General features: G+C 40.3%; 1 protein-coding gene across 2 annotated transcripts in view; it reads right to left on the bottom strand.

The window, feature by feature from the left end:
- Nucleotides 1-26,720, bottom strand: part of LOC124721964 (host cell factor 2) — a 279,952-nt gene that overhangs the window by 171,337 nt on the left and 81,895 nt on the right. For both annotated transcript variants that reach the window (XM_047247128.1, XM_047247127.1), the window contains exon 7: nt 7,642-8,482. In XM_047247128.1, the coding sequence (XP_047103084.1) occupies nt 7,642-8,482 (841 nt within the window). The remainder of the gene's footprint in view (nt 1-7,641; nt 8,483-26,720) is intronic.

Here is a 26,720-nt window from a genome sequence, read left to right as displayed (position 1 = left end):
TTTCACAATCTTATACAGTCTTATCCTAGCTATATGCAAACAGATAGGCACCAAGATTTCCTCATACCCTTTCTGCTTTAACATGTGGTCACAGTCCCTTCTATAGCTCCTCACCTGTAACACTCGTACTCGAAAACCAAAACAGGATCATTTGTTCCATCAAAGCAAAGCCCCTTCAACAGCTGCCTTTCCGAACTCTTTTCCACAGCCTGCCCTCATGCTGCCAAAGTTGTTTCTACTATGCTCTAGCAGTTTCACTGGGAAGCCTTTACAACACATTCTTCAAGCAAGCCTCGATCTCTCCTAGTGTGATTTCCATATTTTTGGAGCCCTGAAGATAGAGATTCATGGCCATCAATATGGTTCGCACAAAGAGCTATATCCATCAATACAATTGTGGTTCCATAGGCAACTGGAAACATATTTCCTAGAAGGCAGTAACCCTCTTATCTCGGTGGGATTAATGTACTGACAGTTATTGTGATTACTTTTGAAATAATAGTGTGTCCGAATGCCTTATGATTATGTCAAATAAGGGGGAATATATATTTCTATTTTAACTAGGGTCCACTTTTGCTACCAGTGTGTACATAAAACACTGCGCACAGTGCCCATGAAGGTGGTACAGGATCAAGACAACCGGACCCATGTCTACTGAACAGTGTTATCCACAACAAGGAGCACATGTTATAGGCACGCTTAAATGCACACTGTATGACAGATTATCTAAAGACTATTTTCTTAATGTGAGAGTCCTGTTTCGACTTGGAGAGCAGTTGCAGATATTCTTGCTACAGCAGGTAGTCTTAAGTAGTTATAAACTACAAAATATCCATAAAATACTATAAAAGCGATACCTTCAAGGCAGAATGCGTGGAGGAATACGTGCATAGTCTTTCATGTCTTTCCAGATGAACCTGACTACACAGGACTACAAAAATATGTCCTTGAGATAATATGTATAATTAAGCACATGCTATATGTAATCATTTCATATTACAAGATGTTAACTGTTGAGTTTACAAGTTCTGTTTCACAGCAAAGAATCACTGCCTAAGTGGTCTACGTAATATCCTGACTATGCCCCATACAGCCTGTTTTGGATGCTCCTGGGAGACCCTTTAAACTCTTCCAATCCTCTACCCAAACCTTTGTCATATAAATAGTAGCTTCATAAGATGAAGTCCTGTGGAACTCATATCAGTGCAATTTACAGGATACACATCACTGTACGCTCTGTTATTACTGGAGGGTGGGAGGTGGGGGGTGATCAGTGACTACGTTTACATTACTCTTCTTACACTAAGCTGACTTCAATTTTGTATACTCAAACATATTCTAAGCTTCACAATATCTTTGCCAGGATACTTGTTCTGATACTTTGTTGTATGTTGGTGGCTAATGGCATATATACTTTTGAAATGCTTTATTTCAATGCCATTACCAGTTTTGGGCTAATATGCCTATCTTTAGATGGCTAACATTCCCAATTACTATGACATTTTGGTCATCAGGATCTCATCTGCTTCTGCACTGCACAAGTATATTTAGAGCCACTTTATATGTAGTTTCACTAACAAAACATGTTAATGTGCCTGCATTTATTTAGATATTAGGTGTTGGTGGTGGTGGTGATGTTGGTTTGTGGGCCGCTCAGAATCAAGGTCATCAGCGCTTGTATAAGTTCCAATCTTTCCATTTCCAGTACCACCACTACCCGAATGATGATGAGGACAACACAAACACCCAATTCCCGGGCAGAGAAAATCCCCAACCTGACCGGGAATCGAACTCGGGACCATGTGATCTAGAGGCAGCAACATCACCCATTAGACAATGAGCTTCTGACTAGATATAAGGTGAAACAGTTGTATACACTTACACATGTTGCAGTGTTTTTTGTTCTAAGATTAACCACATTCAACTCAATATTTTTCAAGCAACCAACATCCCTATTTCTCCCTTGACTTATGGAAACTGATACAACAAACATTCAGATACTGTGCCATCAGCTTATAGCTGCAGATTGAGGATATCGATATCCATAAATGTCTAGTAAAACCAAAATCAATTATAAACACTATGTAGTTACCAAGCCAAGTATCCTATCTTTTTGTTTGCTTCAAAAGGATAAATGAGGAAGGAGGCATTAAATGTAACTGGATTATTCAGGATGATTCTTTAAGGAGTTGTTTACTAGAATTAACTCAATATATGATGTAAAGCAGAAACAACTCATACAGTAAAATGGTAATGACACACACAGTGAAAAAATTACCTTTCATATAAATAAAATCAAATGTAGAGAGAAACAATTTCCAAGAACGACTGAAATGACTAGTCACGAGTGGACATGAAAGGATAAACAACGAAGGGCCTCCTTCCAGTCATGTTCACAATCCGTTATCACAGGAGTATTATCTGTGATAACAGTCTCAGATATGACCATTTCCCAAGCATTCAGCCACCAATGTCTATTCCAGTCTTATCACTGTTATAGCCATGCCATCAAAGGCATGTCTATCTAACAAAAGTAGCCATGTCATAACTCCACTGCAACTACTGCATAGCTTTTTATACAGCCAATGTCACAAACCAGTTGTCCATCAGCACAAATGTCCACTAACAAACTGACAAAAGGCAAAGCCAAAAATTCAATATCAATTCAATTTATTGCTTGTAACACATAATTTTACATGCATATGCATTTTCCAACATATCCTATGTCCCCACAAGCACACAGTATTCAACCTCCATTCAGTACCAAAGAGTTATGATAAAAAAAAATTCATTGTCTAATTAGGTTAGGTCTATATCAGACATTTAGCAATATGTACACCCATAGGAAGATAATTTCATTTCAGTTCAGTTCATTATGCATGAAGACAGATCAGTAATCACATAATACTGCTACAAGCTGCTAGGTGTGCACTGCAACGTAGCCGTTACCACTCCTGGCTGGCATGCTGGGGGTCACCAGTACAAACCTGGGCACCTACAATTATTTGTCATTTAATATATATTACTTCTGAGAGTTTCTTGAAATTTCTTACGTTAAAATTTTTGTATACTCTGTAATATTCGATGTTTGTATAAATAGCTGCACTCTTCATCCGGTATGAAGACCAGCACTAAACCCTGAATGTGGTTGTTCCCAAACAAGCTGTAGTCATTCCCTATCACTGTACAGAGGCACCAGCTGCTCTTCTAGCCACGAAATTCAGAAAGACTATCTATGGAGGTGAGGCCATCAAAGATGGAAATCCCTTCATGGACAAGAGTTACCATGGTGTCAGGAAATCTCGATGAGGTCATCATCAATGGCCAGCCTGTCTTGGTGCTAAGCAACTGAACGGCTTTTTTTATTTAATATCTAATGTGTATCATTGCCATTTAAAGGGACCACATTCCGTGATGCAAAAGCAATTGTACCAAATGTTGCTAATGGGAAATACATCCTTGCAACAGGGGTATACATTGCATGAACAACTATGCAGACCTTCAAATTTATCATTCTGTCAGAACATAGTCATAAGTTATTCCCAGCTGAGAATTCTATCAGGCATCACAAACAGACATATACTGTGGAAGATTAGAGTTCCAGGTTGACGAAGCTTTTTCAGCACGCACACGTAACTAAGATTGCTCTGGGCAGTTGTCTGCTGCTGAAGATGATGTTAGCCTGCCACCATCAACAAGACAAGTTCCAGTCATCAATCTAGATTCTCAATTAAATTGTGAAGCTTTTCTCTATCACAAAAAGCTACTCAAGTTTACAAAGGAAATCTGCACACCAGCAGCAATTGTAAGCATTACAGATGGTCAAGCAGAAAAGTTGATCATTAAATGTCATTAGCAGCCACAAATCATCACTAACAGTACCATAAGAACAGTCAAACCAGAACAGGATGGGCAGCTCACTGACATTGACCAAAAATCTTACTCCACTACCTCTACAGACAGTACACTAACTGCCAAAAGGATCTTGCCTGACAAGAGGAACAATGTCAGTGAGTGTTATAAAACTGCAGCACTTTTTGGATGCTTTCAAATCTAATGTGGAGAAAAGATAACCAAGCGACTCATGGTAAACACAGTATCAACTCTGGGGATTATTCATCAGTTAGCCAGCACTTATATAGAGTGTCATCAGATGAACAGTGCATAATAGACGAGAAAGTGGAGAAGATGATGCAAGATGACATAACTTAACAGTGTCCTTGGTCATCATCTATGGTCCTTATGAAGCAGCGTAGCACATGGCGTCTCTGCATTAACTACGAATGACTGAAAAAAATCATGAAAAAGTGTACCCACTGCTGCACTTGAGAGGTGCCAAGTACTTCTCCACTACAGACATACAGATGAGCAACTGGCAATTGAAGGTTGATGGGCTGACCAGGAAAGAGACAACCTTTGTGACACCTGAGACCTCTATGAGTCTAAAAGTTACGCCTTTTGGACTGCATTACGCTCCAGACACCTCTGAACATAAGATGGATGACCTGCTTCAACATCTGAAATGGATGACATGTCATTGCTAACTGGATGACACTTTTTGGAGGATTTTTGAAGAATATCTGGGCCACATGACTACCATGTTCAAGAGCTTTCAGGCTGCAGGCCTAGTCTGAATCTAAAAGAAATGCCTCTTCACCAACCAAATAATAAAGTCTTGGGGCATCTACTGAATGGCAATGGAGTCCATATCACTCCAAAGAAAATAAGAGCAGTCGCAGATTTTATGACTCCTCAGTACATTTATGATATGTGAAGTTCTCTGAATGTGCTCAAACTTCCACTAATCAATAAATGACTTCTGTGTGAAGGCACATTCCTTTCCTGGAACAAGGTGCAAGAAACATCTTTAACCAGTCTCAGGACTGAAGACCACAACAACAACAACAAGGACATGCTAACATCACGCACAGTCCTAGCATTGTACAACGAGAATGCAAAGACATAACTTCACACTGATGATACAGTGATTATGGAATGGGTGAAGTTCTAGTACAAATGCAGGAAGGTACAAAACAAGTGACAGCTTATGCTTCCAGAGCACTTGCGAAGTCCCCAAGGGACAATTGGTGCCTTGCAGTTCTTTGGGCCATCAATAATTTCTAGTCATATTTATTTGGCAAAACATTCTCCACTGTGACAACCCTCAATTCTCTATATGCTGTTTGACTAGCCTAAAGGAGCCATTGGACTGGGTGGCGAGATGGCCACTGAGATTTCAGGAATATGTCATCACAGTGGTATTAAAAATGGATGTAAACCTAACAACGTCAACTATTCTCCAAAGAAACCTATGGTGGAACACCACAGTGTTAACAAAAGGTCATCAATCACTGCAGTAAATGACACTGCTGCTGAAGAGAGGGAATATCCAGCACAGCTAAAAACCATGGAAACCTTGAAGGGGGAAGAACTGACGAAAGGAGAATTACAAATAAGAAACAGAAAATTGTTTAAGAGGAACTAAGATAGAACAGGATGGAAATCATTGCTCGTCATCCCAGTTCATCTGTGGCCAGCAAATCCTAAGTGCTTCCACGACACTCCAACATCTGGTCACATGGAATTTAAGAATACACATATCTCTGGCCAGGCCTCCACTGATCCACTGGATACTATGTGAGCTACTGTAAGGAATGCCAGCAACAGAAGCACATACTGCAACTGTCTCCAGAGCATCTGATACCAATTCCACCTGCTATAGCACCATTCAACCTGATTGGAATCAACTTCTGGAGGTGGTTTCCAAAGTTAACAAACATGAATTGATGGAAAACAGTCTTCACTGACTACCTCAGCCGCTACATTGTCACCAAAGCTGTGTCGAGTGCCAAAGCCGCAGAAATTGCTAGGCTCCTTGCAGAACCCATCACTTTGAAGCAGAGAGCACTCCGTGTGACAATCTCTGATTATGAAAAAGTCTTCCAGTTGACACTAGCAAGAGGGGTAATTTCACATTGCGATTTAACCCACCCATGAATGGTTTCATAAAATACTTCAATAATGCAGTAGCAGATATGCTGTAGATATACATTTACATCAGACAGACACATTGGGATAAAATACTGCCCACCACAACAACTGCATACGACGCATCAAAGCAAGACACTATTTTCTTGACACTGTTCTATTTGCACCACAGTTGCGAGGCGAAACAACAATGGATAAACTATCCTTGTTCCAGATGGGTGATATTCATGATGGCTACATGAAAAACCTCGTCAGAACCAAAGAATTAAGACAGTTGGTTCCCATATTGACCCTGTTCAGGAGAAAGACCGACATCACTATAATGTCAAGCACCAGCAAACGAGTTACAGACTGAGAGACTTGGTGCTGACTTGACACCTTTGTGGAAAAGTGTGTCATCAAGAAAGTTGCCAAAGTGCTAATTTGGACCATATCGCATCCTTCGTCGCTTGTCAGGCATCACATACAAGAGAGGAGTATGACACTTCATAAAGAAGACAAAAGCACTGAGATGTCACCTATGTCCTCCATACAAAGTTCTACTGCAGCCCTTCGGTGCAGATCGCTGACTAGGGCTTCTTGTTAAAGAAACTAAAGACCTGCTACACAACTGCAGAGCTTCAATGGGAGGCACTACCTTTGATAATCATCAGACAGAAGCGAACGTGACAACATGACCAGAATGTGAGGCTCACCCAGCCCTGCCATACAAAAGGAACATTGCCAAGCTCCTAGATCCACTGTGCTGTAGTTGGCTCCAATGGGAAATTCTGTGACTGTGTGTCACAGTTTCTATAGGACAGTGAGCAGTGCCACAAGCTATAGCGTATGCAGTGTGGCATATCAGTTAGTACTGGTAGCTAGCATGCTACAGGCAGTCAGTTCAAACTTTACCACTCACAATTATTTGTCATTTAGTATTTATCAGTTCTGGAAGGTTCTCAAAATACCATTAGATTTGTATAATCTAGAATATTCTACATTTGTATAAAGAGCTGCACTCTCACTCCAGAAGTTCAATTCTGTTGTGACTGTATGTTGGTGTATGTAATAAATGTGCTTTCAGGACTAAGTGTGTTACTTTACTGACAACTCTACACACACACACACACACACACACACACACACACACTAATTACTTAATAAGAAGAACAGTTTTCTGTTTCCCAAAATCAACCATAAAATACTAAGAATGGCACATGTCTATCCTGTAGACAGCAATTGAAGACTTGAAGATTTCTTCCCTGGTTGCTCCAAAACTAATGGTGCTTCAGAGGATAAATGGCGGGTGCTATAAATTGTGTTAACTTTGCTGACAAGTTTAGGGTGTTTGGACATAATATTTCAATGAAAAGAGGCACATAATACTGTCAAGAGATATGAAAAATGGGCTAAAAAATATGCTCCAAAATATAATACAAAAGTTCACATCAAGAACTGAACTTATTCACACACATCTGAAATACTACATCATGAGACTAGTAACACAAAAACACAATAAAATCACTACAAACACACATTAAGCTAGACAAATGTGTAAACAATATAATATTTAAAGAATTCGCATAAAAGAACAATCTTCTTATAACATTTAGCACATTATTCAATGTTATAACTTTTTCCAACTTTAATTAACTGTTTACCATTACAAACCTCTAATTCCAGGTGAATACTGTTGAACCACAGGAATAATGCTGCGAGCTGGTGACGCAACAGTTGCAACCCTTGTCCCATTCTGTGGTTGTGGTGCAATTCTTGTGGGTGATGACACTGTCGTAAGTACAGTCATTTTGGGAGAGGTAATGGGGGAAGTTAGCACTGGCAGAGTGGGTAGAGTAGAGACAGTTGTGGTAGTAGGTGTAGTCACTGCAGTGGTGTTAGGTACCAGATCAGGCATGTTACTGGAAGACAATGGCAATTTAATTCCCGCTAACATTGAAGCCAATGAAGATTTTGTGGTAGGAGTGGCAATAACACCGACTTGAGGTTTCATTTGATTTGCTGGCGTTATGCCAGTAACAGCTGTTGGAACTGTGGAGGTAGGTAACGCAGGTGGTGTTATTTTAGTTGATGGCAAAGGTTCAATAATGTTCTGCAAGGACAACAAGTCTGCATCAGCATCCTCCAGTTCTGCACTCAGTGATTTCTCCTGTGGAATGTTCAATGGTGGGGACATTACAGGGGTGCTAAGAATAGCAGCAGATTTGCATGAAGTATTATCTTTTTGTGGAGATGTTTTCTCAACCTGAGATGGAGGGCTCTTTGTTGGTGAAGGAACAGGTTGTGGTGGAGATCTGATCGGTACTGGGGGATATGATGGCATACTCCAATTTGGTGGCATTTCATATCTATGTAGCTGTATACGATACGCTTCTGCAGTGGGAACTGCTGGCCAACATAGTTCGAGTTCTTCAGTTTGGGCTCTAACCAACTGAACTTTATGAGGCTGCATTGGATGCAGAACCTCCAGGTACCACAGGTCTTTGCAGCATACCTATGGATAAGAATAATAATTTTTTCAATTGTTTTATCATCTGCAAATATAATCACTAATAAATCAATTACTATATCACCATTGAATCACAAAGCTACCTTATGTGACAAATAATTTACTAAAAAATCAATTACACGTATTTGCATACTTTCTAAGATCACAAACTATGATTCTCTCTTTAAAGATCATCATACTGAGTTCCAACGGCACGTGTTACTGAGTTGACAGAAATCAGTTCTCAATTTCTGATATAGTAAATTACATATTAAAACTTCAAGTAATGGACCACATTATATTTAAAAGTACCTGAAAAAAAAATTGTAAACCATTGTGTCTAACAGTATGTCGATACTGCAACACCCCAAACTGGGACTTCCAACGTGCACACGAGCAAAGTGTACAAATTTCAATATTCTCAATACTGAAGATCATAAGCAATGGATTAAAATTGTGCCTTATAATAAGTATCATCAGTAGTTCTTTATATATATTGTGTAGGCACGGAAAAAATTTGTGAAGAACATTTTCTGTTAAATAACAGTTACTGTTCACGAACACAATTTTATATGGCATTAGTACATTTATAATTAATATTACATATTACTGTTACCCTAAGGCTGAACATGCATGATTAAATGATAAACTATTTATATCTAAGACAAGTGTGTATAGAAGCACTACAAAGCAAAACTAACAGCAGCTATTAAACAAAAGAAATGGCACATTTTCATACTCAAGCTGCCACCAATAACTGAATCTCTACCAAACAAAGCATGCAGAATTTGATCAAATACTTATATAATTACTTAACACTCAATACAACACCACAAATAAATGAACAACAGGATCACACCTTAAATTACATTGAATGTTGTGTTAAATATAAGTATGTCCCATGACCTTCTACATATATATATCACACAAAACCAACACATTAAAATCTTTCTTCTTCTGTGCATTTTCCTCCATTTCATAGGAGTAACCACACATAAGAAGACTACATTCACTAGTGTGAGTGGTTGCAGTACTATACACAATATAGTATACAGAAATAATTTAATTTAATGCTGAAAATTGTAACAACAGACCCCACACTTACGAGCTGACTAAAGTATGAGGGGCATTCAAATGAAACCCAGTCACCAGTGTAAGTAACAGTAATGATTTCATTAACTCAAAAATGTAGTTATACACAGTACATATACTCAAAAATAGCCGCCAAAACTGTTGGCACATTCACCCCATTGCGACACTAGTCAGTTGATTCCATCCTTGAAGAAGCTCGTAGGCTACTGTAGGATCCAGGCCTGGACCCAGTCACACACTTTGTTGTCCGTTGGGAATCTATGTCCATGAATAGCTCATGCTAATACCCAGTAACTGATGAATCTCGTCCATGGTGATTTTACGGTTGTCCAAGACTAAAGCATTCACTTTTGCAACCATTTCCGGTGTGATGACACAATGAGCCCGTCCAGGACGAGCATGGTCTTCCAGTGACTCGCGCTCCTCAAGGAATCGTTTGCACCATTCCACAACACTTGAACAATTCAGACTGTACTCACCATACACAACCTTCATCCAGCAATACATTTCATGGCCTCCGACTCCCTCTGCCTCCAAAAGTCGAATCGCTCCACATAGCTCCTACTTAATCGCCTGCATGTTTGGTAGTGGATAACAACTTGTGTGACCCTTCGACGTAAAACCACACTGGTGCTATGCAACATCAAACGGTGCTCACGCGTCAGTATCCCTACCAATAGAAGGTGCCATCATACCTGCAGTTACGTGGTGCCACCTTACGTGTAAGTCGAAGGTAAACACACTGACCAGGTTTCATTTGAATGAACGTTACATGTAACAATAACATGGCGAGTCTTATCTCCAGTCGACATAATGAGCATATTAGTGATCACTACAGGCTGTAACAGCAATTGACAAGGTTCAAAATATTCTGAAAATGTATATCTTAAACTACCAAGCAAATGAATCATATTGGGAAAGGAAATAATTTAAACCACTGAACAAAGACATTTTAAGTTAGCACCAAACAGCTTCTTTATCAAATTTCAAAGTTGTCTACAACAGATTAGTAACAAGTATTTCAAGACACACATTAACAACAGACAGAAACCACTTAATTGGAATGAAACTGTATTTGATGTAGGTTTTCTTTCTCAACTCTGGACATGGTAACACAAACACACACAGAGAGAGAGGAGAGAGAGAGAGAGAGAGAGAGAGAGAGAGAGAGAGAGAGAGAGAGAGAGTGTGAGAGTGTGAGAGTGTGAGAGTGTGAGAGTGTGAGAGTGTGAGAGTGTGAGAGTGTGAGAGTGTGAGAGTGTGAGAGTGTGAGAGTGTGAGAGTGTGAGAGTGTGAGAGTGTGAGAGAGTGAGAGAGTGAGAGAGAGAGAGAGAGAGAGAGAGAGAGAGAGAGAGAGAGAGAGTGAGAGTGAGAGTGAGAGTGAGAGTGAGAGTGAGAGAGAGAGTGAGAGAGAGAGTGAGAGAGAGAGAGTCACAACCAAGGGTCATGAACATCTTATTTGAAAGTACAGGAAAAAATACATTGTCAGCAGACATTGAGTCCTATTGTACTCCACTAAACAGAAAGAGATCAATTACAGTAGAACCCCTCTAATCCGACCTTGGATGGTCCGTCACTCCGGTTAGTCCAATCGTGCTCAGGCTCGCGAGCCTCTGCCGACTTGTCACTGACTGGACGCCTGTCGGGTCATTGTTGCGGTGTCTATCGCTGTGCATATTGCTATACTATACGTTATTATGCAGTTTTATCCTTAGTTGGGATTAAAAAACGCCGTTGTTTGCTTTATTCCATGTTCTCTACAATACTTATTATTGTAGATTCATAGTGTGTACAGTTGTCTGTTTTTCAACATGTCTGGATTTAAACGTAAACACGTAACTCTTTCACTAAATGAAAAATTAGCAGTGCTACAAAGACTGGACGAAGGAGGATCGCTCCAAAAAATTGCAAAGGAATTGAATGTAGGTGTTACAACAACTAAGGATTGTAGGAAGAATTGGAAAGACATTGAATCCTACACAGTTACGGTTGATGGTGAAAACACTCTGAAGAATCGCAAAACATTAAAAAATCCTAACTTGAACTGCTTGATAACGCATTGTGGATGTGGTTTTGTCAAGAAAGAAGGGGCCAATTCTCAAAGAAAAAGTGACAGTTTTGCACACAAAAATGGAAGCCGGAAGTAAATTTGCTGCCAGTGAAGGCTCAACTGATCGTTGAGAAACACTTCATGGTGTCCGATTTGTTTCTATTTCCGGTGAAAAACTATCTGCCGATGCCGCAGCTGCTAAGGAGTTTTCTGTAAGTTTCATAAAATTGTAGAAGAAAATGAACTGTTACCCTACCAAGCATATAACATCAACGAGACAGGGCTGAACTTTAAAATGTTGCCAACAAAAATGCTCGCAGCTTCAAATAAATGTGTGGTAGGAACGAAACTTATAAAAGATAGAATAACAGTCATTCCTTGTAGCAATGCAGATGGTACCCAGACGCTACCTTGTTCATCATCGGCAAATCTAATAAGCCGAGGGCATTCAAAAATATAAACTTATCTTCCTTGCCGGTTTATTACCGCAATCAAAAATCTGCTTGGATGGACTGCAACGTTTTTAAACCCTGGTTTTTCGATGAGTTTGTGCCATCGGTCGAAAAAGACTTGAAGCAAAAAAATCTGCCTGTTCGTGCTCTACTGCTGTTGGATAACACACCATCACATCCATCTGAGAAACATTTGGTGAAAGGGGACATAAAAACTCTTTTTGCCTCCTAATGTGACCTCATTCGTCCAACCAATGGATCATGGCGTTATCGAATGGTTAAAAAGGGGATATCGCAGAAAGTATATCAGCTCAATCTTGGAAAAATCTGAAGGGGGTCATAACTTATTGGAGGCAATGAAATCCCTGAACATCAAAGATGATATTTAAACAATCGCTGCAGCACGAGATGAACTGAAACCTGACACACTGCGGAAATTGTGGCGTAAGCTTTGGCCACAAGTTATGACTGAAAATAAGCATACCGAAGATAGCAACACAACGACGCACTGGAAATCGTTAAAGATCTACAAACTCTGGAGCCGAACGTTCCTGCCAATGAAGTTGAGGAGTGGATCAACAAATGTGACAAAGACTGTGACACTTTTGAAGAGCTCAATGAGGACTGGATTGTTGCTGCTGTTAGCCAGGAAACTGTGAATGAGGACTCAGATGGCGAAGACGAACCCCCCACCCGGATTTCACACGATGCAAAAAACGCTTTTGACATCACCCTTCAATACATTGAGCAGAATCCAACTTCAACTCCAATGTACATTTTGTGGATAAAAATGGAGGGGCACTGCAGCTAAATCTAGAATAACATCTGCTAAACAAAAATGTATCACTGACTTTTTCCCAAGTAATTTGTTTTCATTTTTACTGTAAAAACAACGCATAAAGTATAATCATTTCTTAGTTTATACATACAGTAGTTTATTTCTTTGTAAAAATTTCTTTTTTATATACAGTGCTATAAAATTTTTTTAGTTTACAGTATATATCGTTTATACGTTATTAAGTACAGTACAGTACAGTACTGTAATTTGTTTGTCTTTTTTCCTTTTAAAACAAATACATATTATAGTGTGTGTAGACATTTTTTAGTTAATATATTGTTTAACAATTTGTAAAAAAACGTCTTTTTATAGTTACTGTAGACGTCTTTTAGTTCTTAAATCATTTAATTTTTTGTACTAAATGTCTTTATATTTTTACAATCAATATTAGAATTTTCGGATAATCCGACCTTTTTTTCGTTCCGACTATGGTCGCGGTCCCGAAGGTGACGGATTAGAGGGGTTCTACTGTAGTGATATGTATCATGTTAACCACAGAAGCAAAAGAAAAGTAGAAAACAATTGAATGGAAAATAACAGGTCCTTAAGTTCCCCCGAGGTCAGATCTGTTGCTTTCATGTATTCATACTATTATTCTCAGAACTCCCATTTGTTGTTATGTTATGTATGGTTCTTCAATAGTTGCTTCAGAATTCTCACTAAGTTAATTGGTAATAAGGTGGGACACAAGAAGTAAACTTTGGTGTGATACAGAGTTAACATAAGCATATGATATTTGCATTTATGTAACTATGCAAAAACTATGCCTCTGATGCTGACAAATTATATTCCTCCAGAAAAAGCAATGGTGCAATCCTGAATGACCTGTTGGCAATGAAGCACAAATCATGCATACAATGGACTCCAAGTGATGTTCACATACATGACCTTACATCCTGTAATCACTGGCTACTATAGAACAAATGATATGCTTACTGAATTACATAACTACAAAACTCACCTAGTTAAAAGACTGTCATAATATGACTGTCACTTTCTGAATACAGTCTCTATATGCCACACTATTCTAACAGAAAACAATTACAAAATGACATTCCGGTTCTGGTGACCCTACAAGGAGGTTCAGCATTTCTGTCCCTCCACATTTGTCTACATGACCTCTTTTGCAAGAATGCCAATTTTCAAGGTAATATACTGACATACACTGTTCATCTCCTGTTCTACAGTGACATACCTCTGTAGCTGAGCATGCAGGGCAGCAATTAATGTTTTGAACAGTATCGGGCTGTGTGGTCCTAGTCCCTCAATGACTTTTGCACTGAAGTTTAAAACGCTATCTTATAATCGAGTGTAAGTTTTCCAAATAAACAAAGAAGATGAAGAGTTCATTAAAAATTCATCACAACTGCAATACATTTTGGCGACTAGTTTTGAATCAACTGGTTCATTCTCAAGTCTGACCTGAGGCTGCATTGAAAGCACCTGATTTTAATGAGAACCATCTAAAATTAGCAATACATGCATCACACTGTGACTGTAGATAAACGTCACACTATACGTGTGCTAACAATAAAATCAGTATCAAACACACTTGATTGTGACTTCTATAGTGAGCATACGTGTATTGTGATATTTATCTATTGTAACTCTGTGATGCACATACTGCCAATTTTAGATGGTTGTCATGAAGATCAGGCACTTTCAGTGCAGCCTCTGTAGGTCGGGCTTGAGAATGAACCTATCGGTTCAGAACTAGCCACCAAAATATATGCAACTGCAACTGTGACGGATTGGTAATAAACCCTCCATGAAACAGGACTGCTGGTTTTACATCAACAAAATGTTGAAACAGCGTAAGTAAAGAAGATGCATTATGTGAGAACAATATCATTAACATTACATGATTACAACATTATATTCTGAAATTCGCTGGCAGATTAAAGACTCAGATTCAGGACCCCTGCCTTTCGTTGGCAAGTGCTCCACCGACTGAGCTACCCAAGCATGACTAACACAACCTGTCCTCACAGCTCTACTTCCACCACTACCTCATCTTCCAAACCACCAGGCTGTGGCTAAGCCATGTCTCCACAATATCCTTTTTTCCACAAATGCTAGTCTTGCAAGTTTCGCAGGAGAACATCTGTGAAGTTTGGAAAGTGGGAGACGAGATGCAGGCAGAAGTAAAGCTGTGAGAACAGGTCATGAGTCATGCTAAGGTAGCTCAATTGGTAGACCACCTGCCTGCGAAAGGCAAAGGTCTTGAGTTCAAGTCTCAATCCAGCACACAGTTTTAACCTGCCAGAAAGTTTCATATCCATGTACACTTCGCTGCGCAGCAAAAATTTCGTTTTGGAAACATTATATTCTGTTGCTGTCAGTAATTGTTAATAAAACTGTTATCAAATACATTACTTTTGATAGCTGATCTTCTGACAACCATAGGGTTTTATTTCACAAAATGAAACAATGTTATTCTAATTTGATTAAAACTTTGAATATTTTCAATTGGAGGGGGGAAAAAAGAACAAGGGGGGGGGGGACCACCACAACGAACTATTTTTTTTTACACTGGTGACTGACAGTTACTTCATCTCCTAAAATTTTCTAATTCTATTTAATTCCAATTTTTTATTATTATATCATTACTACTACTAAACAGTGATGTGAAAACTACAATGGAGAGTTATCAGAACATAATAATTTACTCTCCCGGCACACTCCAAAAGTGAGGAGCACTATGTCAGTCTTCTCACATCATCAGTTGGCTGATGGCAGAAGATGCTGTCGCTGAGTTTGCAGATTGCCATAAATTTTACCATGTCATCAACCATAAGTAATTCCTCTTCAACTTTTACCCAACAGTACGTCACATCTAAAAGCAGAAATCACCTGCACAGCTTTCACCAAAAATCCTGACTGCTTGTGTGTTATTGCAGTGACTAAATGGAGCCAAACATTAACCTGACAGACTAAAAGAATTTTTAAGACCAGCAATCTGTACATGCTGCCAATATTATTCGTGACAGCAGTCTGTGGAGAGATGGGAGTTGGGGCTGAAGGGACCAAACAGCAAGGTCTTCAGTCCCTTGTTTTAAAGGTGGTCCATTCAGACGGATTCACATGTCACGGGAGTCATAACGACAAAAGATCAAAAGGTAAAAGGTGGGAGGAGGGAACAACAACAACAACAACAACAACAACATAAAAGTGCAGTTTTGTTGTCAATGGTGAAAACAAAAGGAGGGAAGTCAGAAAGTGGGCAACCCCAAGGCTATGCTAGAGACAGGAAATATCCCACCCCTGATGCAGTACAGGCAAGACCACCTGCTATTTAAAAGCATTCAACCGCTACAATGTAAAAGTGTACATTTTAAAAGAAGACTAACCATACCTAAAAAGTGGTAAAAACAAAGTAAAGGGGAAAGAAAAGAGGATCTTGGCCGGGGAGGGGAGTCAGGAATCTCCAAACACAGCTGACAGTGAGAAACATCCCAACCCTCACCGCCCTGCCCCTACTCCAGAGGGAGATTAAAAATCTTAAAACTGAAAATAAAAACCACTTTCACGGAGGAAAGTGAGAACCAGTTCCACCATCCGGGAATCATCTGCCAATATTAAAGGTAAAGTGCGGGGAAGTCTGTACTTAGTACGCAGAGCCAAAAGAAAGGGGAATTCCACAAAAATGTGGGCGACTGACTGGAAGGCCCCACAACCACAAAGCTGGGTATGGCCAATGTGGAGACGACACAGGGTGGACGAGGCCTTTCGGAAGAGGCGGAAGGAAGAATGCCAAGAGACAGGTGTCACCTTAATCGCATGAAGTTTATTAGACAGGGAGGTAGCCTCCCAAGAGTTGGCCCATGATTGTGCGAAGTGGGATTTGATATGAAGCCATAAATCCACTGCAGGAGGAGTTACAGGCTGGGGGGTGTAAGTGACTGCTCCCCCAGCCAAACGATCAGGAAGCTCATTACCTGGGATACCCACATGGCCAGGGACCCAGAGGAAGTCAACGGAACAAGCAGCATGGTGAAGATCAGCGAGACTGTCATGGATGACCGAGACCAAGGGATGGCGGGGAAAAAACACCGGTCAATAGCTTGAAGGCCACTCATTGAGTCCATACATAACAAAACGCTGTGGAGTTGGGACTGTTTAATAAAGATAAGGGCCTGGGAGATTGCCATCAATTCCACAGTAAACACACCACAAGCTGCTGGCAGGAAATGATTTTCCAGTCAACGGAGGACGTGACGGCATATCCCACATGATCAGCAGATTTAGAGCCATTGGTGTAAAAAACAACAGCATCCCAAAACTCTCATAAAATTCGGCAGAAAAAACAAAGGAACACCATCGGATGAATGTAATTTTTCAAGGAACTAAACGGGGGGGGGGGGGGGGCCTTGTTGGGGAGGGAACATGGGAGACAGGACAAAAAAGGAAGCTGAAAATCATGGCGAAGAGACGCAAGACGAAGCCCAACCAGTAAACACGCCCAAGGGCGGGAATCAGGTGGGCGATGTCCTTGGCCTGAGAACAGTATAGAATCGAAAGGATGAGTTGGAGAGGAACGAACAGCGATTGCATAAGAAATCAGAAACTGAGACTGCCGAACAGAAAAGGGGGGGGAGATCCCAGCTTCAATCACGAGACTATCAACAGGGCTAGTAGGGAAGGCACCAGTGGCCAAACAGATACCATGATGGTGGACCGGATCCAGTAGGCGCAGTGTGGGAGCAGCCGAACCATAAACTTGACAACCATAGTCCAAGCGAGGCAGTACTAAAGCCTGATAAAGGTGGAGAAGAGTGGAACGATCCGCACCCCAAGACGTGTGGGCAAAGAAGCGAAGGGGGGCGCCCTAGACTGGCAGACGCCAAAGAAGAGGGACACTTCTCAGGCTAGGAAGGGGGAGTGGTGCCCGGAGGGGAAGGGTGTAGGAACTGCAGGGGCGGGTGGTGGTTCGGGACTAGTGGGAGGAAGGAGTGAAGATGTAACTAAATATGAGCCTCAGTGTAGGTTAGACGATCGAGGGACTTTTACTCCTGTATCTTCTTTTCCTTCTTATAAGCCGGGCAATCTGGTAAACATGGAGAATGATTGCAATGACGATTAACACACACAGGAAGGGGAACACAGGAACTCCACTCATGGAGTGGACGTCCACAGGCACCACAGAGAGGGGTTGACAGGGGGAAGACATATTGCCAAAACACAAGCTCTTAAAACACCTCATAAGTGGTGGGATGTACGGCTTCAAGTCACATTGATAAACCATAATCTTGACCTTCTCAGGGAGGGTATCCCCTTCAAAGGCCCGGATAAAGGCACCAGTATCAATGCGATTGTCCTTTGGGCCCTTCTGAACACGCCGTACAAAGTTAACACCCTACCATCCCAGATTGTCCCCAAGTTATTCATCAGTTTGAAAGATGAGGTCCCTGTGAATAATTACACCTTGAACCATATTCAAAGGCTGGGGGGGGGGGGGGGGGGGATAATGGACACAGGAACTGTGCCAACATGGTCACAGGCACGAAGGGCCGCAGACTGGGCAGCTGAAGCAGTTTTGATCAACAATGAACCCAACCGCATCTTGCTCAGAGAGTCCATTTCACCAAACTTTTATTCCATGTGTTCCACAAAAAATAAAGGTTTGGTATTGGTGAAAGTATCCCCATCAGTCCTGGTGCAAACCAGATAGCGGGCAAAAGGTTTCGCCCCTACCTGACGAGACTGACCCTCCTCCCAGAGGGTAGCCATGCATGAGACGACGACGTGAAGGAAAAGGTGGAAGGAACTAGGAGAGCACAGGGCGGAGACACTAGGTAAGGTGCTCTTCCCCAAATGGTTCACACTATGAGGGGGACCAGAGAATGCCAAAAGGATGAGGTAATTACGCAACAAAACCAAATCGCAAAGTCAACAGTCAACATAACCAGGAGGATAATAAAACAAGGACACCAAGAGAGCGAGAGGAGAGGGTGAAGAGGAAGGAGCAAGGACAGGACAGGACAGGACAGGAAAGGAAAGGAGGGGAAGGAGCAAGGACAGGAAAGGAGGGGAAGGAGCAAGGACGGGAAGGGAAGGGAAATGCAGCCCGGGAAAGGAGGAAGGCTGCAATAGCTCGGGGCCCTGTGCTCGCCACGCACGTACTCACAAAAGGACTGTGTGCCCCGGGAGGGAGGAGGAGGAGGGGGGGGGGGGTTACTGTCGAAAGAGGCATCTATGATTTCAACTGTAAGTTACTTGAGACCTGGTGGGAAAAGTGCATTAAGTATGAAATCTATATCTACATTTACATACATACTCCAAACTAAATGGCGTATGGCAGAGAGTACCTTGTACCACTACCAGTCATTTCTTTTAGTGTTCCACCCACTAACAGAGCCAGGCAAAAACCCATGTCTATATGCCGGTGTAATAGAGAGAATTTCTCTTATCTTTGGGATCTATTTGCAAAATGTACATTGGTGGCATGAGAATTGTTCTGCAGTCACCTTGAAATGCCATTTCTCCAATTTTCTGAACAGTACTCCTCGAAAAGATTTCATATTGAATTTCATATTGATGTCTTCTACTGCAACATCAGAGTGGTTAACGAGTGACTGGATAGAACCCCTCAACCCCTTTTTATGATTTTATGTATGATGGAAATTTTCTAAGGTTCTCTGAAAGATCTTTTCCTAAAGTATGACAGTGATAATTGTACGCTTCATGCCTCAATCTTTTTATAGACGCATGAACTGCGGCAAACTTGTGTGTGTCATTTTTGTGTTCTTTTTTTAATCTAGAGTGCAACTGTCTTTCCTATTTCAGCGTTATTTGAATTTTGTTACTAAACCAAGGTACTTCAAAAACAAGCTGACAGAAAGTAACCCAGAAATTAATAGAAAATAAATATTTTTCCTTGCCGTAGCCACGGATGCTATTTCTGTAGGCGTAGAAGAGACCTGATATCATAATGAGACATATTAAGCAATTCTTATTCACTTCCTGCTGTCATGTTGAATTACCATATTCACCTGATTTTAACACAAAGTTTTTCTCAAGTCTGTCATTTGAAAAATGCGGTGTTGTAGCGGGTTAGGGTTTAGTGACAATAGATATTGAGTGTCAGTGACAGAGGGGAGCAAACTTCATTATTTTGTCAGGGATGGTGGAAAGGAAAACTGCACTTCTTGGGCAGTGGAATGGGCACTTTCCTAAGCTCAGAGATCAAGGTGGGAGTGAAACATTGGTGGTTCCACTAACAGCCATTTATTGAGACATAAGATCCAGTAAACAAACAGACTAATACAATGTGTCTTAACTCGCTCAATTCCTTGCAGCTGCAGAGCGGCAGAGTCGTAGCGTACAGATGCCAATGACAGTTGATATGGTGACTGCTCGTGTTGCAGCGGCGGCGATATATTCTTCCATTCAGTACTGTACCCGTGACTGACTCTGGCAGCGAGATGGCCCTCTCCCTGTGTGACCTTGCTCACTGCGCCACCAACAAGAGGCTATGATGTGGTGCGGAGTACTCTGTCCCGGGATCGAACTAGTGACCCCTGGCTTGTGTTGTCCAGCAGAGCTCATCAACCCCCAGGTCCACAGGAGACCCACCTGCTGAGGCCACAGTCTTCTTGTCTCCACCAGCCACCCATGCAAGCACCACACAAACTTCTCTCTGGCAACATCCACGATGGCATCCTCCGTGTTGACCCACCGGCGTGGCACTGACATCAACTTCTGTCGAGCAGCGCAGCAGCTAAATCGCTGCAGCGAAGCACGATGTCCACTGACCAACCATTGATCCACCCGTCCAGGCAATGCTTCCTCATTGCCTTCCCTCTCCTCTCCAAGGACCCCACCATGCTCGTTTGTCGGAGGTATTTATTTGGTGTTTTTGCCAATGTCGTGAAGTTTCTAAGGTGGTGACTGACCCTTTGGCGATTGACCTATGCTTCTCACGTTGGGCAGAAACGTGACCAATGTTGACACACGTCCCAGCTTTCCACTGTTTACCTCTACGCTGGCATGATCGGGCATTGCCCAGTTGTTCTCGGCATTGCCAGGTAAGTTGCACATGTGAGTTTAATATCCTGACAGGTCCTAGAGCATTGACCACTGAAGTCTTTTTTCTCCTTGCAAGCATTGCCTGTCTCCTCAGCCGCTGATCTGTTTACGTGCTAACTTTTGCTGCACGAAACATAACCAATGTCTACACACATGAAGGCCTTGCTTGACTGACTGCTGCTACTTCCGAATATTGTGGCTTAATGTGTCAAAGACTCTAAAATGTTCACTTAACCTATAATAAGTATTTACATATTTTTCTGCTTTGAACAACCATTAATAAAATATAATTCTTATATGCTCTACAGTGTTGTCATATTCACAGATTAAACTATTGCTGCTGAGGTTGACACTTATGTTGTTTAATACAGTATATAGGAGTCATTTTATATTTACAAATGAAGCTTTCACTATTGAGGTCATGTGCGTGCAGATTTATTTTGAAGAATTCATAAGGGCAGAGCTAGACAAACAAGCCCAAGATATCATGGTACACCAAAGTACTTGATACCATATCGACACTGCTTGAACAAGCCCATGACATTTGACTTGCACAGCGCTTAGTGGAAGGGATATGCGAGAATCTATGAACTAGCCACTACAACAATCTACTGCTCTGCTTAAAATTTGACAATTTTGTGAAACACAGGAGTAAACAGCATTAAATTCTATCATTTTACAAACTCTTGCGTTTTGACAGATCTGCAATGAAAGTTCTCATATCTATATGGATACCATATACAAACATTAATGCTGCTGCTTAAGTAAAGACAACATTCAAAACAGAAAATATTGTCCTTCAAAAACCTTAATATGATTCTGAACCCAGATAAATATTTTATTTGATTATGAAAGACTGTAATGAGTTACTAAGTGGGTCACAAATGAGAAATTCTATTGCTGATCATGTATGGGATACCAGGTAAAAAGGTTGTCAGCTTTTAATCAGCTTTAAAACATGAAGGTGACATTCAGGTAAAACAAGAATGAAAATTAATGCAGAATGAAATGTCTAGCAAACGAAATAAATTATATTAATTACAGTTATTGTCCGTCTTGGAGATAGTGCCAACAGATGTCTGTAGATGGTGCGATGTGCAAAGTTCGGGAATTGGTCTGAATTGCGATTGTGATGTTTTATTTATGTATTAGTTGCTGTTGTTACACAGGACTTGCACACTTCAAAATACTGCAGTCACTGCTTCACAGTGCTCAAGTACAATATTACAGAAGGGTTGGATGGGGAACAGTAACACCAGCTTGGTGAGAATTAGGATTAGTGCGGGAAGGGGAGTAGTGTTCGGGCAGCAAATTATGTCCTGTTGCCAACTATGGGAATATATACCACATAGGATCACCTACCATGTTTGCCTGAATCCCATTTGTAGTCTGAATTGAACTGACATTAAAATTTGATAAATACTCAACAATATCATTCACTTCAGCAGCAGACGGTGGAAGTCTAGATAGGAGCCACCAGTGTACTTATATGTTTTGGGTTCCAATGTTGTCTGTGTTCTCTGTGCTATATGATGAGAATGAATGGGGATGTGCCAGCTGCTGGTTCTACGCAGCCAATGGGAGAGCAGCGGGTGGGCAGATATATTTGGAAGCAAATTTTAACAGTCTTAGCATCAGAATAGAAGTGAAATCCGATACATATTCAGATGGAAACAGCAGTGTTCTCAGATCCTATGGTAATCACATCCTCAGAAATCACAACAGGTTCAGAAGAAACATCCACATGTTAGAACTGGTCTTATCTTTCAAAGTGAGTTCTTCTTCTTCTTCTTCTTCTTCTTCTTCATCCTCCATCATGCAGAAGTCTGGGCCATTTCACGTAGGATACGCTAAACAGCAGTTTTTTCACCAGTAAATTTCTAGGTTGCCATCAACTTTGTCAAAGCTGTCATCAGAAAATACCCTATTTGATTTACAGCCAACTCACTATCTCTTGTGCGGGAAAATACCTGCACAACAAATTTGTGTAATGTAACATACTGAGTGTAAGACATCATTGGTATTCAGTTGTCAAACTAGGAGAAAGTGTGTCTGAAAACCCATCAACCAAACCTCCACCACTTTCCACAGAAAGATTCAATATTATCCATTCATATAGAGGTACCAACAGTGAAGGTTTCCCTATTCATGCAGGGCATCTTTTAAAAAGGAAAAGTGTACTGTATTTGTAGGAAAAATGTAGTGACTTTGTGGTCAAGCTATACTGACATGGTCATTTCTGCATAGCATTTCAAGTAGTTCTCTCTTTAGGATGTCCTCAAACTAGTCTAAAAAACTTACATGTTAGTTTTCTTTAGCAGCAGTGCTGCACAACAACGCTTTAATTGTCTGTGACTTCTGCCAACCAGTTTGTTTGACAATAACTGCCCATCTACCAGTTCTGCAGAACTACAGTTTGCATTTCATTCTGAATCTGCTGGGAATAATGTGACAACTAGCAAGAATGAGCAAAGTTATTTATTACATGTATCACATGACTGACAGCACTAAATTGGGGATAGTCAAGACAAGAACAGAATGGACTATGTAAATCAGCAGAACTCTCTGTTTCTTGCTTACTTCTTCAATCCCTGTAGGAGAAAGTTTGAGACTGTACAAACATGGTGACTGTTCAAACATGGTGACCATTTTCTTAAAAATGTTGTGACATCTCAAATGATTTTGGTGTAACGTTAAACCTTAATCATTTCCTCTGTATACAATAAGTTGCAGTATTTGGCACTGGATACAAGTATTAGATGCTCCTGGATTATTGCACATGACATTGCTTCAACTCAGCCCCAATCGCCATCAATAACTGCTTAAGAATAATTTAGGCCAGTTACAAATTGCTTGTGTTCCATAGAAGTCTACTGGTAGCATACATAGTGAACATAAAAGTGACTAAAGAACTACATTTGCAATACGGAGAAGATGGCTCCACCACTCGAACCAACATATTGTCATTACTGCACTGTTGCAATACATAAAGCAAAAACTAAATTGAGAATGTGAGATCTCAGTTTACCAGAGACAGAAGTTGCAACCATGTGTGCTTCATCTTAATATTGGTAGACATCATCTTTAATAATCTATGACATTCTAAACAATACCCACAGTCATTATATTCCAAAAATTTTGGCTGGAGACATAAATCAAATCACCACCTAAAGGACATGTAGCCTCCACAGTTGCTCAAATTAAATATTGGCTAAAATGATCCAGTACCAAAACATATGGCATGCCCCACGCTTGTGAAACACCACTCATAAGGAACTGACCATAAAGCAAGAGTTCCAAGCAGTCATTTTGAAAATCAAATGGTACAATGCTGCAACACATTTTTAAGTACATCACTAACTGCAATGAGTAGAAATACTTGCTCAGTTCAGAACATATCTTGCAATTTGAATGCATACATACTACACACATTACATACACCAAATGGTCATAATATTATGAATTCCCTCACATTGCTTATATAATGTCTCTTCACATATTTATGACCATCTACCAAAACCAACAATCTGCACCACATGTAACAGTTATACGAACTGTAAGTGATAAAGTCAAGACCCAATACATCTTCAACGGCATCTGCAGCCATGTTGCTTACAGCTGTTTATGGTAGTTGATGGAGGAGCCACATAACTAATACAGCTTTCAAATGTTTGAACACTTTTAGCTAGGATAATATCTTCACTGGGCTCTTTCAGCCATTTATAGCCACATTAACTTGTTCAAGAAATGAGGGAAAATTAGGATTTAATATCCCATCAACAGCGACGTCATTAGAGGTGGAGCACAAACATGAAGTAAGATGGGAAAATGAAATCAGCCATGCCCTTTCAAATGATCCACACTGGCATTTGCCTTAAGCGATTTAGGAGCATCTTGGAAAACTGAAATCTGGATGATTGGTCACTAAGTTGTTGAAGAATGAGGATAGATTTATAACTGAATCAATGAACAGTTTCTATACATCTGACAATACTGTACTGCTTCAGCCAGGCACAGTTTACTTTCCTGTGTTACTCTGTACCTTAAAGAGTAGTACTTCCACTTAATATCTTCAGTTCCTTGCTGCTTATATTCAGCAAAATTTTGTAACATGTCCATCTCCTTTTCCAGTTATCACACACACCGATTCACTTTTATACAATATAAGGCTCCAGACACACATTCTTAAATTTGTTATTCCCAATTGAGGCCTATGTTTGGTAACAGAAGACTACTTCTGGTGAGGAATATTCTTTTTGCCTGGGCTAGTCTTTTTTATGCTCTCCTTGATCCATTTGCCTTTAATTATTTTGCTTCCACTGAAACAAAAATCCTTCACTACTTCTAGTATGTGGTCCCCAATTTTGAGGTTGAAGTTGTCTATCTCATTTCTGCTGCTCAACAACAACTTTTGTTTCTTTCACTTATTATCAATCTATATTGTGTGCTCTGTAGACTGCTCATTCCAATCAACAGTTCCTGTAATTGTTCCTCGTTTCCACAGGGGATACCCATGTCATCATATATATCTTTTAACTCTGAATTTTATTCCTACTTCTGAACCTTCCTTTCATCTCCTTCAGTGCTTCTTCAATATAAAGGTTGAATAGTTGAGACTTTACATCCCAGCCATACACTCTTGCTAATCTGAGAATTTCTCTCATGGTCTTCCATTCTTATTGTGCCTTCTTGGTTCTTGTATATTACTCATCTTGCAGAATAGCACATGCCTATTTTCCATAGGTTTACGGAACACATTGCACCAATTTACACTGGCAAAAGCTTTTTCTGTATCAACAAATTCTATGAAAGTGTCTTGATAAGTCTTGTTTCAATTATCAAGTATAGCATCAGAATGGCCTCTAAAGCTAAACTGACCATTATGTAATAATCCTCAACTTTCTTTTCCATCCTTTATCATATCATTGTGGTCCGCAACTTTGATACATAAACTGTCAAGCTAATTGTACAGTAGTTCCAACATAACCTGCAGTTCTTGTCTTTAGGACTGCCAAGTTAACAATCTTTCCAAAAGTTTGTTTATTTCCAGTCTATTGGGCTCTACACACACTAACTTTAATAATCATCTGGCTCCAACCTCTCCCTGCAGTTTTACAAATTCAGGATGATGTTACATCTCCCTTCTCTCATTTTTAAAAGTATTCTCAAGCTCTGTCAAATTCTGGTTAGTATTGGAACTCCCATAACATCGAAGCTTACATTCATTTCTTCTGTTATGTTAAGACTCTAAATATACCGTTTCCACCAACCTGCTTTCTCCTGTGCATTTAACTCCTGAAGACTTTGTGCATTTTTCATGCTGACACCTTTGCTTTGACTTATCCTGACTTCTGTATGTTGAATGTATCCTTCAGACACCCATTTACTTATCTGTCTTCAGATTTTTTTTTGTGGGGCCATATTTCCTGAGCTTCCTTTCTACTTGTTACCAATTTCAATGTGACATACTTACACTGCTTTATTCATTTATTTTACTGAACATTTTTGTACTTCCTTTTTTCCATAAACGAATTTAAGTATTTCTCCTGTTAACAACAATTTCTTCTCAGTTATCTTTCTTATTTCTATTATATCATTATGCTTTTTAGATTCTTTTATTTCCTCTTCAAATGAACTACTTACTGTGGTATTGATTATTGCAGTATCCGCAGCCTTAGAGAATTTTGAATGTACAATATATGAGGGTTGTCCAGAAAGTAAGATCCGATCGGTCGCTAAATGGAAACCACAGTGAAAAATCAGAAACATTTTATTGCAAGAATT

The sequence above is a fragment of the Schistocerca piceifrons genome, chromosome X, assembly GCF_021461385.2.
Source record: "Schistocerca piceifrons isolate TAMUIC-IGC-003096 chromosome X, iqSchPice1.1, whole genome shotgun sequence".
NCBI lineage: Eukaryota > Metazoa > Arthropoda > Insecta > Orthoptera > Acrididae > Schistocerca > Schistocerca piceifrons.
This window is presented reverse-complemented; position numbering and strand designations above follow the sequence as displayed.